Source organism: Amborella trichopoda, chromosome 1 (assembly GCF_054954075.1).
Source record: "Amborella trichopoda isolate Santa Cruz 75 chromosome 1, AtrichopodaSantaCruz75HAP2 v2.0, whole genome shotgun sequence".
Taxonomy (NCBI): Eukaryota; Viridiplantae; Streptophyta; class Magnoliopsida; order Amborellales; family Amborellaceae; genus Amborella; species Amborella trichopoda.
This window is the reverse complement of record NC_142336.1, coordinates 28,227,814-28,241,470: the sequence shown is the minus strand read 5'-3', so window position 1 is coordinate 28,241,470 and position 13,657 is coordinate 28,227,814. Positions and strand designations below refer to the sequence as shown.

The following is a 13,657-nucleotide window of genomic DNA, read 5'->3' as shown; positions in this document are numbered from 1 at the left end:
ACATAACATGTAATTCTGATGTAAAATTTACGATTATCAGAAAATTTATTTTTATCTTTAATTATAAAATCTTAAACTCAAGATGTACTATTTCTGTGACTCAAAATCTTTATATATATGTATATATATATATACACTTTGATGTGGAGATGATGAATTAGAGGGGTTTTAGCAATAAAACAATCTTTCTGATAGATATTTTAAAGGTTTTATATATATTACATATACAAAACTTAACAAGCTATGGGATTGGAATCATGGAGTTACCAATGTTCAAAGCCGAGCTCTACCACGTGGAGATTTAGTATTACATGCTTCGTTTTATTTGGCCTGGAGTTTGGGGCTATATCCGTGGATGAAGTTTCAGTTGAAAGGATCAGGGCCATCTTGCAATTAAATTTGATTTTGTATTTACAAATTAGCTAATTTTTACAAAGGAAAAATTTTACACAAGGTGTCAACCTCATTCTGTAGAATCAAGATGCACCTGAAATCAATTGAAAAAAAGCTGTTTTGATATTGGAAAACCCTCTAATTAATCAATTCGACATCGAAATGTATGGATATAAAACAAAAAAAAAATTCAAGACTTAAAAATACATCTTGCAATACATTATACGAACCATCAATTTTCAAAATTTTAAAAATCTTCATATGTAAACCATACCCCTTTGTAAAATACCCCTAAGCCACAATTTGAGTGGTATTCAAACGTGCCCTTAGCTTTGTTGGACATGAAATTACTCATACTGTGTTTAAAACGCATAATATGCATCCTGGTGACTTGGCATTGGTGATTTATTTAGGGTTTGTTTTATGGAAGACACGGTTTTGAAAACCTCTTCTTATAGAGAAGTGGATACTGTAAGTTCTGTTGTCACTCATAGAACTTGTAGTATCCGCTGTCTAACTCTAAATATAAAGTAAGCGATGTAGAATTATCGACTTTAGAGCATTTCATCATTATCAAATAGAGAAGTACTACAATACTAGAAGACGTGACTTCCAAAACTGCATCTTTCAATAAATCATGGCCTTAAGGGTTTCAAAAGTCGGTTCAGGTGGCTAAAGTGGCCGCCAGCCAAGTTCGAGAAAACCTGGCCAAAATTTGATCATTCCGATAATATTTTTTGTCTGTCTTTTTTTCTGTATCAATAATAAACCCTTCTTCTAGATCATCACTAATAGCTTTACCTCCTGGTAAAGATGGGTTCAGACTGATTGGAGATCTTGAACTTATAAAAAAATTCAGAAATTTCTTTTTAGAAATATTTAAATCAAATTTATTTAATTGATAAAACAAAATGATGAAATGTTATATATTTTTGATGGAATTGTTGAATGGTTGTGAATACTGAGATTCTAATTCATTTGTAAGTGTCATAGTCATTTTACAATAAAAATAATTAAATTTCAATGTTGACATCTTATTGATTAAATATCACTACTTTATATTTAAACAAACAAGTCAAGATGTATTTTAAAAAAAAATCTATACTATGAGACCATTTATCTTTCAAATAAGGAGGTCACAATTATCCCAGCCCATTGATATCAAATTTGATGGTTTAGGGTGTGTCACGAAGTTTAAATTTTTTGAGAAATTATCACTAATATACTTATATTTTACTATAATTGAAAAATCCCCAATTTTTTAAAACCTCATCTACACCCTTTCTCAATATTTTTAAGACCAAAATAGCTTTCACAGTAGTCTTTTTACTATAATAGATACTAAGCTTTACGGTAATTGAAATACCGTAATAAGTTGAAAGAGTGTTACGGTAATTAAAATACCGTAATACTTTAAAATAGTATTACGGTACTTTAATTACCGTAATATATTACCGTACTTTAATTACCCTGTCCAAAAGTTTCAAATCGAAACTAATATCTCCTCTCGCATCTCTGTAAACTTGGAAATTGTCTCTCGGAACTTGGAAATTGTAGTGGTGAAGTCGTTGGAAAATTGGCAGTGATTGAGGCCACTGGCGTTGCAGCTGCCGTGGCGTGGTTTTTCCAGCATAAGAAGTGGAGGAGCTCCTTAGATTGGCTCTGATAAGATTCACTGGATAAATCACCGGAAATTGAACTTACGGCATTTTCTTCCCGGAATCGTTTCTCCACCGTAGAACGTAATAGAGCTCGGCTACTATGGCAAGGTAAAATACTGTGAAAATCCCTGTTATAGCAGCTGCAAGCATGCTCATGGATCTCATGGTTTTGAGTTTCTCTCACTAAAAATTCATAAAAAAAAAAAAAAAAGAGATTCTCTCTCTAAACTTGTGAAGATGGTTCTGAAAAAGTCATAAAAAACGACTTTTTGGTTTCCTTGGATACGGGCTTTGAAAGAGAGAAACTCAAAAGAGGGAGAGAGTACGGCAATATGTGGAAGACATTACGGTATTTGGAGTACTATAACTTTATGTTAATACATTATAACAATTAAATTACTATATAAAATGCATAAGAATTACTGTATATAAATTACCGTATGGAACCTTCTACAAATTTCGGTGTTTAAATTACCGTAATGCTCTTTATGGTATTTAAATTACCTTAATGCTCCTTACGGTAACAAGACTACTGTGAAGATCATTTTGGTCCAAAAAAAAAGAAAAAATAGTGAAAAAAGGTATAGGCGAGATTTTAAAAATTTGATAGGTTTTTTTCGATTTTACTAAAATATACGTATATTTGTGATAATTTCTCTTTTTTTTTTCTTTTTTTTTGGAACTTACTCAATACACACACAACCACCCGATTTAAAATATAAAAATGAATGATTGTGACCTCTTTGTGTTAAAAGTAAATGGCCCCTTTGTATACTACTTTTCCTTAAAGAACAAGTAAGAAAATTTGGTCACATCAGAAATCATAGAAAAAGATCAACAAAAGATTTATTGTAATCAATCCTAACACAATCTAGAGCAGAAACCCTAAAATAATTGAATAGAACATTTAGTTATTTATAATAAATTTAACTTTAATACAAATTTGAGCTATCCTTTTAGAAAAATAGAGAGCCAAGCAAAAAATAAAAAAAATTATTTAAATTGATTCGAACAATCTTAATTCATCCAAACAAAATCTAGGACAATAATCCAAAACCAATCATTATAAAATTAGTCAATCTTCCGAAAATAGAATAAATGTGGTATTTTAAGGTGTGCCTTACTTCTACAATACGAAGTTGACACCTTAAATTTTAGAATTAAGGTGCATCTCAAAAATCCATCATAAAAGGTTATTTTGATAATGAAAAATCATCTAATTGATCATCTCGATATCGAGATATATGGATATGGAAAATAAAGAGATTTTAAGGCTCAAAAATGGTACATCTTGCAACACATTATTTGGACTATCCATTTACAAGATTTTCATTCATTTAAATAATTGTTTGATGTGTACTTTTTTTAACTTCTAAATTTTATAATTAGAGATGAAAATATATTCTCGGGCCATCCAAAAACATTTTGACACCAAAATTGATCTTATGACAAAATTTGGATGTGCGCCTTACATTGATTATTTACTGTTAGGACACTGTGCAAACCTCACCCTTAAAAATTACGGCAAAAATCCATTTCAAAAATAGTTTGTTAAGAGGGGGCGCATTCCTGCATATGATTCCAGGGACTCAGAACATGTGTCCAAAAGAAAAAAGCAGAATATGTGGTGGAAAATTCATCCAACAAGCTACAAATTAAAGAGATCCACTGGTAGTCTATTGGAAACTACAGATGCTACTGATTCTAAAACTAGAGGCAAAAATTGGTAAAGACAGAATATAAGACAATTACCTTTTTGGAAGAAAAATGAACTGGTTACACTATCTCCTCATCAGACTCCAACAACTATTACTGTTTTTTACTATACAATTTTAGGATTCCCTGATCCCCTACCTAAACAGAGCCATTTCTATCTCTCCAAAATCTGAGCCCCTTCCCTCTATTTCTCTAAATTTATCAACAAAAAATAGAAGAAAGACCCAGTTAAGCAAAATCAGAAAAACTCAGAGGGATCAAATGGGAATTCCGGATCAAATTCCACATTATGAAGCATAAGATCCATATCCATCATTGGTGAGTTTGTTGAAGAATTTGGAGCTGAGAGTATTTCACCAAGTCCTGCAAAATAGTTTGATTCCGATGTTGTTGGAGACACAAAAGCTGGTGAGAATCCTCCGCCTGAAAATTGGTTCTCAGGTGCTGAAGTTGCCGGCGAAAATATGCCCTTTGAGTCGACAGTTGGGGTACAAGGAAAAGAGAAAGAAGGACAAGAACCAATCATCTCGGCATTTTCGGGTGCTTCAGTCTTGATGTTGAGGCCACCTGCCTTGAAATCAAGAACATTTTCTGGCTGGCTTTTTGGTGAGTTGGTCGGATTCCTGTGGGTTGAATAGATGCATGTGTGCTTTCCGCGATAAGTGATGTCGAAGATCGAATGGTCATCATCTGATCTCTGGACTTGCTTGGTTGCAGGGCAGCCTTGGGAGTTTCTGTGAGTGCACCTATAGTAACCCCTGGCAAAAGAAAATTTGCAGTCAGATTTTTTTTTATTCTTCTTTCACTAATTAAAGAGGGAAAGAGTTTATACAAGGTGTAAACCTTCCACTGTACCAGTAAGGTGCAAAAAGAAAAACCCACTAGATAATGTTCTTATACTGAAAAACCCTCAAATCGGTCATCTTGACATCAAGATTCATAGGCATGAAAAAAAAAGCGATTCCTAGTACTAAAATTAATTTATCGTTTAATGTATTATATGGACCGTCATTTTTCAAGAATTTCAATTGTTTATAGATTTGGTAGATGGTAACTATTTCTTAATTTTAATAAGCCATTAGTATTTGAAAATACTTAAAGCTTAACACCAGTGAGATATCGACATTATTTCACAAGATGACTTACTGAAAAATTGGCATCCAAAAGCACTGATAACATTGTAATTTACTTAGTGAAGTATTGTTGCATGAAAGATGGGCATTTAGGGGAAGATATTAACGCCAGAGAAAACCAATATCCAAATACTGGCTTTCCCATAAAGCACTTTCCTTTGGAAGGAGGGGCCACTTTGAAAACCTCCCCTTCCAAACATTTGATTTTTGGAATGGGTGTGGTTTGTATAGAGCCTATGCTCTAAACAATCAAATTAAAGCCTACCTTCAAATAGTGCCGAAAAATATGATTTTAATATTGAAAATCTTTTTGATAGCCTTAAAATATATTTTCAACTTCATTTATAAAGTTTAAATATTCAAAAATAATGTAGATTGAGAGATCTATGAAAATTTGAAAATTTTGAAAATTGACGGTCCAAAAGTGCGTTACAAAATACACTATTTTCAATACTTGAAGTCTATTTTTCTCTCATGTCCATGCATCTTGATGTCAAGATGATGAATTTGAAGATATTTGAGCATCAAACGACCTCTTCTAATGAAATTTTTGAGATAAACTCGTATTTATAAACTTTTTCCCTTTTGGAATTAGGACGAAAAATTGTATTGGAGTGCCAAATCGTATGGGCATTTCGGTCATTTTACTTAGCACATGGGTGGTATTTGACAGTATTTAAGGGGCGTGATTGGGATGTGAATTGTTACCGGGTATTCCTGTTACTTCGCGTTACACTCAATGGGCAGCGGACGTGGCTCTCTGATTGAACTAAAGTTAAGGGCCATTTCAAGTACGCGGAATATCTGGGGTCATTTTAGTAAGGGTAAGGTTTCTATAAGGGTGCAACTTTAAACAATCTAATTAAAGCCCATCTTTAAATTTTATCATCTTCGTAAAATATTATTAAGATTATCTAAAATTCTATTTTTATATCGATATTGAGATAGTCAATTACAGATCTCTCAACATTAAAACAATATTTTTCAATAAATTTTTTAGGTATATCTTTTATTCTACATTATAAAGTTGCAACTTTATATAAACTTTTCCCTTTTAAGTAGCACCTTGGCAATTGGGTAGGCACTCTCCTCATTTTGAGAGTAAACCCAATTGGGTAGGCACTCTCCTCATTTTGAGAGTAAACCCAATTAAAGGACCTATGACATCTAAGCTCTTGTTATGGGTACCCTCCTCATGTGGGAGTATAAATGACACGGAATAAACTTAGGGCTGTAAATGGGACGGATGGGAGTAAAAAGGGAAAATAACAAAAAAGCCTCAAGACCACACTTTCTATGCAATATACCCCCGACCTAACTCTTTTTCCCTTTTTTTTTTTTTAAACAAACTTTCTATGTAGAAAAAAGTTTATTTTTTTAGACGAAAATGCCTTTTTTATACACAAAAATCATTTTGGCCAAATTTGACGTTGACTTTTGGACCCTAGTAACACATTGCTGAAGCGCACCATCGCATTTCGAACTACCATTTACAGAAACTTAAGTGCCGGACCGCCCTAAGACAACTACTAGACCAAAAATGAGTGTTGTCGGACAGTCTTTTACATAGTGCGGGGAGCCCTAGAATCCAGTAACATCTACTACCGGACCGTCATTTGCAACTGCCAGACTGCAAACATTTACTGTCGGACTGTCTTTTGCAACTGCCGGACCGCAAACATCTAATGGCGGACTGACCTGTGCAACTGTTGGACAGCCCTTTACATAGTGTTCTACTGTCGGACTGCATTTACACAGTGCCGGTGCCCTATTTTGATGGGATAGAGGAAAGCGATGCGTGGGTAAGAAAAAAAAAAGTAAGAGAAGGTAGTCTAAGCATTTTATTTATTTATTTATTGGTCGAAAGATATTTGCATAGTATTTTGGAAAAAAGAGTGAGTGAAAAAATTAAGTTAGGTATAAGTTGCATAGGAAGTGTAATCTTGGTCAAGCCTTGAACAACCAAAAGTTATTAGAAGGTTAGGTCGGGGCCATGAGAGGGCTGGCTTGGCCCAACCTAGTCAAGACGGGACTAGGGTGGGGTGTGGTCCACACTTTCACCTGGTCCGGGATGCCCTATGGGAACAAGGGATGGAACCAGGCTAGGGCAGCCCCGGCCGAGCAGCGTGGTACCGGGCCTAAACATAGTTAACAGTTCGGGGGTATTCTAGTAATTTGGTGAATACCTAGGGTATTTAGCTCCAAGGATGTCTTTCTGACCGTACTTTCGCCACGTGTAACGGTCCCCAAGCGATCCTTCGCACCAACTGTCCGAAGAAATACCTATTCTCTCGGTCCACTGTGGCAGCATCTTCCTGCACAAACCAAACCATACAACACTAATGTCAACGCCCCAACAACAATCAATCTTACCATACACACAACTAAACAAGAACAAGTGCACCACACCATGCCCACCTCTTTTTCGAAATCTCACGCCGGTCCTGGTCCTTAGAGGGCCGCGCACAGCTCTTGCCGGAATCATCACTCAAGGGGCTCCGACACCCGGAATCGGGCGAATCGTCGTTCGCATCTGTTTGCCGGAGCAATGAGAGCGCGTTTGAGATGGAAGCCAGTATCTTTTGCACCTTGGCCTCCTTTGCAACGGAATTTTCAGCATTGCTGAGAAGCTCCTTTGCTGCTTCCTGTCCTGCACTCAATTCTTGGACCAACAGTTTCCGCTCCCACTCACCGATTACCTCCATCTCTTTTTCGAAATCAAAATTATTATAACCCCAAATTTGGGAGTCTTGGTGGATGAATCAGGGTGGTGTTTTGGAGGTGGGTTTTGTGAGAGAATTCACCTTTTCTTAGTGAAAGTGCAGGGAGCACGCATTTTCACTCAGAAATGTGCAAATGAAGGGGCAAAGAGAGAAGAGTAAGCCAACTATAAATTCGAATTGAAGGAGCTGTCATGTGTTTCGCTGAGTTAATTTCCCCTCTAAACCTCCAAATTCGAAAGAGTAGTCGAAGAAGAAGAATAGGTATACAGTTACTTAGAAGAAGAACAGGAGGGATGTCCTCACCGGACTCAATGCTTGTTTAGCTCGGAAACGTGGATAATTTAAACCCAAAGAACTCGAAGAACATTACATGAACATGAAGAAAGCCTGGTGCTAACATGAACTTGAACTGGCCCAAAGAATCAAAGGGGAAATACAGATTTTGAAGTTGAATTCAGTCCTTAACATGTAGAGATAGAGAGAGAGAGTAGGGACTTATATAAATGCACTTCAGGGTGATTTGCAGATAGAGTGGGAGAAGAGTTATTTATATTTGTATGATTACATTAACGTTTGAAAAGATAAAATGAAAGAGAAGAAGTATTGACTGGGAAAAGGAGAGGGAGTGAGTAACAAAGACTGGTCCACGGTCCAAGCAGAGTGAAAGAAAGGGGAGTGTAGTCCACGTGACTCGTTCTCTTCCTTCTATTCCCTTCTCTTTGGTCATTATTTCGCCGAAATTTCGGCCAAAAGCCCCAAGAAACTTAAATGCCTCCTTTTTGTCAACTTTGCCCTCTCCTTCTTTACCCTTTTCCCTGTGATAAGGAGTGTTGGCCCACATGTACATTAGATTCACAACAATCCACATGAAGTTGGATGAAATCCTGACTCAATTTTGTTAGACTCGGTCGGAAAATAGCTCGCCTCCTTCTAATCAAAGGTAGCAATAGAAATGTTTTTAGTAAACAACTATAGATCATCGTGTTTTGTCTTAATTATTTGGGGTTATTTCCATGAATATTGTTCCGTCATTATTCTATCAAAGGTCATGCCTTCAGTAAGACCAAAAGTCATCATATCTCCCGTCGTTTAAGGAAAACACCCTAGTATATGCTTATAACATAAGTTCCCGATTCATGATAAGTTGTGGTAGAGTTTTATATCTTATGGTTATCTAACGCAACTCACCTCCTTTACTTGAGTTTGGGATAGTTTAATGAAACTACTTTATCAACATGCATCAAATATATTAATTATTTAACATTTTAGACAATTTTTATTTAGTTTCAAAGTATACATTTGTTTTGAGTTGGAATAGTAGAAAGTGGGTGTACGGTAAATATCCAAAAAGTGAGATGCATTTTGATAAGAGAAAGGTTTATATGCTTCCCCTATAGTATAAAAGCTCTATCCTCCTCTTATCATCTAGCCGTCCAATTTTGATTAAGAAAGCCACTCACCATTTGATCTCAGATCTGATGTTTCAAAGTATTTTATTTTTAGTTTTTTTATACAAATTGTATAAATATGAAATTTGGTACGTGTCATCTTCTCATTGTGGTGCACCTATGAAAAATATTTAAAAATAATTTTTCGATAAAATATAATGATCAAAATACCCCTTAAAAATAAAATAGTGTAGAAACGTGACATTGTAATTGGGACAATCTTAGCCCTCCATTCAGAATTGACAGTTGAATAAGAGGGAGAATAGAACTTCTATGATGTAGGGGAAGCATAGAAAGCTTGCCCTTTTGATAAAGGAAATACTCTTTATATGAGACGGCACACTCAAACCCGCTGACCCACAAACGTCTATCTTTAAAATGGAAACTGGGGAAAGTGTGCTGACCCAAAGTAATATATAGATAGGGCAAGACAATGTCCCAAAAAAAATTTATCCCAAAAAAACATTATTTTAAATTTTAAAACTTCTATTTTATTTTTTCATATTCATAATCATTTTGGCCTCAACATGAATCCTTAAAATTTTGAATAAAAAATCCATCTTTAGGATGATTTTTGATAGGGGGATGCATATGCCATATGTACATATGAGTCGGCTGACTCATATAAGCCCCATCCTTCAATAAATTTATATAGATATTGAAAGGAAAATTGAGTTGGGAGGAATTTCTATTAGGACTTAGCTATTTTATGCCAAAATCAATTTATATTTTAGATCAAGTATGACAAGCGCCCAGATCAGCGTTAATCTAATTATCGAAAACCAAACACAATCAAGCAACTGAGCGTAAGTTAATTTTACAACAATCATGACAAACAGATGGGAACTTATGGCCTCACTAAGGGTAGTTTTGCTCGGCTCAAAATATTTCCCAAATTCTTAAGTGGAACATTCACATTTTCGCTTGTTATATTTCCATATAATTTCCCACCAACTTCTTTAGCTTTTCCGTTTGTGTGCTTCAACCCAATTATAAAGATGAATTTGAAGAGAGAGAGAGAGAGAGTGTGTGTGTGTGTGAGGACGAGAAAAGTCAAGGGGCATGGAGCTGGGAGCGGTTAGAACCATAACCAGAGGAACCAGGGCGGTTAACTAGACTAACCAGTCAAGGAGATTTTTTTTTTAAAAAAAGGGTGAAAAACCCCAAAAAAATAGAAAAACTTAGATCAAGTGTATACTATCATATTATATACATTTATCTTACAAATTTTTTTTGAAACAACTGTTTATATAGATTAATATTTGAATACTATGAAGATATGTAAATAAGCAAGACAATTTATAATTTGACATTAATTCAATTAATGAAGTTACAAAGTCCAACTAACAATGATTAGTAGTAATGAGAGTAGAGAGGGGGGTCATCGTATTGTTGTGTTTCGCTATCAAGGTTAACAGGACGAAAAATTTGAATAAGGCCAGGTGGAATTTATAATACCGCAATTGTGCATCATCGCCTGTCAGGAACCTTTCCTATGGTGCATCATCGCCAGTCAGGAACCTTTCCTATGGTACCTCCTTGGCCAAAGTCTCCTATACTCATCCAGTCTTCATGGTCTCTTTCACCTTGTTCTGTGTTACCTCCATCATGTTCTATGTTATGGCCCTCAACAACTTCAATATTGTCATCATCATGAATAACCAAGTTACAGTGCCAGCTACGGCTTCATCTCTCCCTTGTCGAGTAGTTGCTACGTCTCAATACCTGGACTTCCTCCTGAGCTAATCTCATTGGATCTTCCTGATCATCGGGCACCACATCATGTTGCGCCCCTTCACATTCCTGGACAACTAAACCTTACCAGTCGTTTTCCATTATCCCATCTGTCTCCTCGTCATCTTGTGCCTCATCTTCATTCTCTACGTAATCGTCATAGTCGGTATCCATGTCCACTGCTATATCTCCTTCATTGAATGTTGCAACATCTATATTATCATCCATATCAGTAACTGCCCCACTAAGAAATTTCTGGTCTAGTAGTGGGGTCCTTTGTGATACCCACTCATCAGCGAGGTCGCTCCAAAAGATATAATCAAGGTTGATCAATGTGTAGTCTGTGGGGGTCCTCCTTATATATATATATATATATATATATATATATATATATATATATATATATATATATATCTCTCTCTCTCTCTCTCTCTCAATTTCAAGTTGTAATGAACATACACCAAGTTGTGTAGCGTCTGAGTCTTTAACCTATTCTGCCTCGGGCCGTGTATTCACTGAAATGTACTCCAGTTTCTCTCATATCTCGAGGAAGCACATGTTTGACTCAAAACACTAACTGCAATTGTTTTGTTCGAATTCCGTGTATCGTCCACCATTGTGTTGATATAGACAAACATAGAAATACTTAATAATAGAAAAGAAATTGATTTAAAAAAACCACAACTAGTATTGTACTAAACTATTACAAGTTTTAACTTAAAACTAACCTGAGTGTAATTTTTCAACTGCTTTTTTGGCATTGTTATATGCAAATTCCCTAGTTTTTTCCTCGTACATGATAAGCTACAAATAACAAGATTCGTATAAAAGAAATTAGTACAACATAGGAATGCAAATTCATTATTCTGAATTGAAATTTTATTTAAGGTTTACCTGCATACACTCCATATGAGTTTTAAGATCAGGCTCAAGCCTATAGATGTAGTTTCTCACTCCCTCCATGATATATGCATCATCTAAGGTGGCATTGGAGTACAAGTTCTGTGGATTAAGAAAGAACCTTGTACATGGTTTGTTATATTATTAATTACGATAAATTTACTTGGAGCTGAGAAAGAATCATGAATTGAGATGATGAATAATAACTTACCTGTTGCATGGATATCCCGATGTCTTTGGTCTCTCCACCTACGATCAACGATTTCCAATATCTCATCAATCCATATATTATTACAAAATATAGCTTTCCTTGCGCGTCTCATTGCATCGAACAGAAACCCCATTGCTGGTTTATCATCAGAGTCAACTAATCTCAACACCTGCACTAGAGGTTCAGTTCCTTACAGAAACAACATGGTTGCAGAACCTCCAATTGACAATGATGGTTTCAACCTGCCTTCCATGTTGATTCGTTGATGCCCTATCAGTCTGCCGCTCGTTAGAGCATATCATTGACTTCAATCTTGCCTAGTTTCCCAATATTAACTATATAGTAAGGAATGGTGCGGCGATCCTAGTAGTGGACTCCCTGACAATCTCTCACATGCAATGCTTCTTCATCAAAGCATGAAGGTACGTGTGATTGTATATGAATCTTGTAATCAGCTTGCATTTTAAAATACAAGTTTTAACCCTATCCAGTTTCCCTATTTCCTTAAGCATCAAATTAATACAAATGGTAGCACAGGGAATCCAATAAAAAATGGGTCTTCTCTCTATTAACAACAATCTTGCTTTTTTGTACTTCATTGCATTGTCAATCACTATTTGGACCACATTTTAAAACCTAATCTCACTTACAATCGTGTCCATGTGTGTTCATATTAGACTTCCAGCATGTTTTTTGCTTGATATGTCAATACTAGGGTGGTAAACAATGCCCCTAGGGTAACTTATTAAAAAATTGACAAGAAGCATGTGGGACTTGTCCTTCCAACCGTCTGTCATGATGGTCACTCTTGTACCTGGCCAACATACATTGAACTACGTAATATTCTTATCTACATTATGCACAACAACTTCTAAACATGGCGCTGTAAGCTCCTTCGCAATTAGGCCTTTAACAACCTCAACTATAGAAGATACCATCTACGGGAAGAAGTCTGAGCTCGCAGAATTAAATGGCAACACATTAGCATTCCAGAACATGCTAATGATCGTTCTCGCATTTTCTATTAATATACCTGCTGACGGATTTGTTTTTGTTTTTTTTAATGATATTGTGGCTTGTGGGGATCAAGTCCAGAGGGTTTGCGAGTCATTGGTAGCACATCTATGGGTTCATGTCGGTGAGTAATAGATAGTCGGCTATAAGAGGATAGGTGACTAGAGAAACTACTCATCAATCTACTAGATGTGGACCTAAGCAATGAAGGCCCGCATCCTCCCCTACCTAAGACTACAAGTTGTTGAGGCTGACGGCTAGTGAATGCACCATCCCTTCTCCCATATATCTTTTGAATTTTCATTTCTTCATAATTAAGCTCTTGGAGGCTGGCAATCCTAGCTCGTTCCATTTGCGCATCGAACTCTGCTTCTTGGTCCTCAATCTCATCTATGGGATTTTCGTACCTCCTCCCTACTTCCTCCGCATCCCTTTCTCTCTGTACCTTTTTTCCTTTTGCATTAGTAATTAATTTTAACATTTGTTATTTTACTTTCGGTGGCACATCTTTACAATCGGAGACATTACCCTTTACCCAAGAGAGGTGCTATTTTAGATGATAAACACCACTACCAATTTCTTTGCTACAAAAATTACATTGAATTCTTCCCTCACTGTTATGCCATGCCATATCTCCCCTCCTCATCTTATTATTTTCTTACAAATTTTCCTGAACATAAAAGCTCATTAAAAAATTTATTTTACCATTAAATTTTATTTTTTT

The 13,657-nt window shown here is 35.8% G+C and overlaps 1 protein-coding gene across 2 annotated transcripts; it reads right to left on the bottom strand.

Moving 5' to 3' along the window:
• Positions 1–3,794: 3,794 nt before the first annotated feature.
• On the bottom strand, positions 3,795–8,441 carry LOC18437041 (putative WRKY transcription factor 30). Of its 2 annotated transcripts, XM_011626152.3 has the most exons (3): positions 7,322–8,441; positions 7,090–7,218; positions 3,795–4,528 (listed from the first exon to the last, which is right to left on the bottom strand). In XM_011626152.3, the coding sequence occupies exons 1-3, from the start codon at positions 7,606–7,608 to the stop codon at positions 4,009–4,011; spliced, it is 936 nt and encodes a 311-aa protein (XP_011624454.1). In that variant the 5' UTR covers positions 7,609–8,441; the 3' UTR covers positions 3,795–4,008. The 2 variants fall into 2 exon arrangements, with proteins under 2 accessions (XP_011624454.1, XP_088710498.1); XM_088854372.1 differs by lacking the exons at positions 7,090–7,218; positions 7,322–8,441 and adding an exon at positions 4,917–5,051.
• Between the last annotated feature and the right edge of the window lie 5,216 nt (positions 8,442–13,657).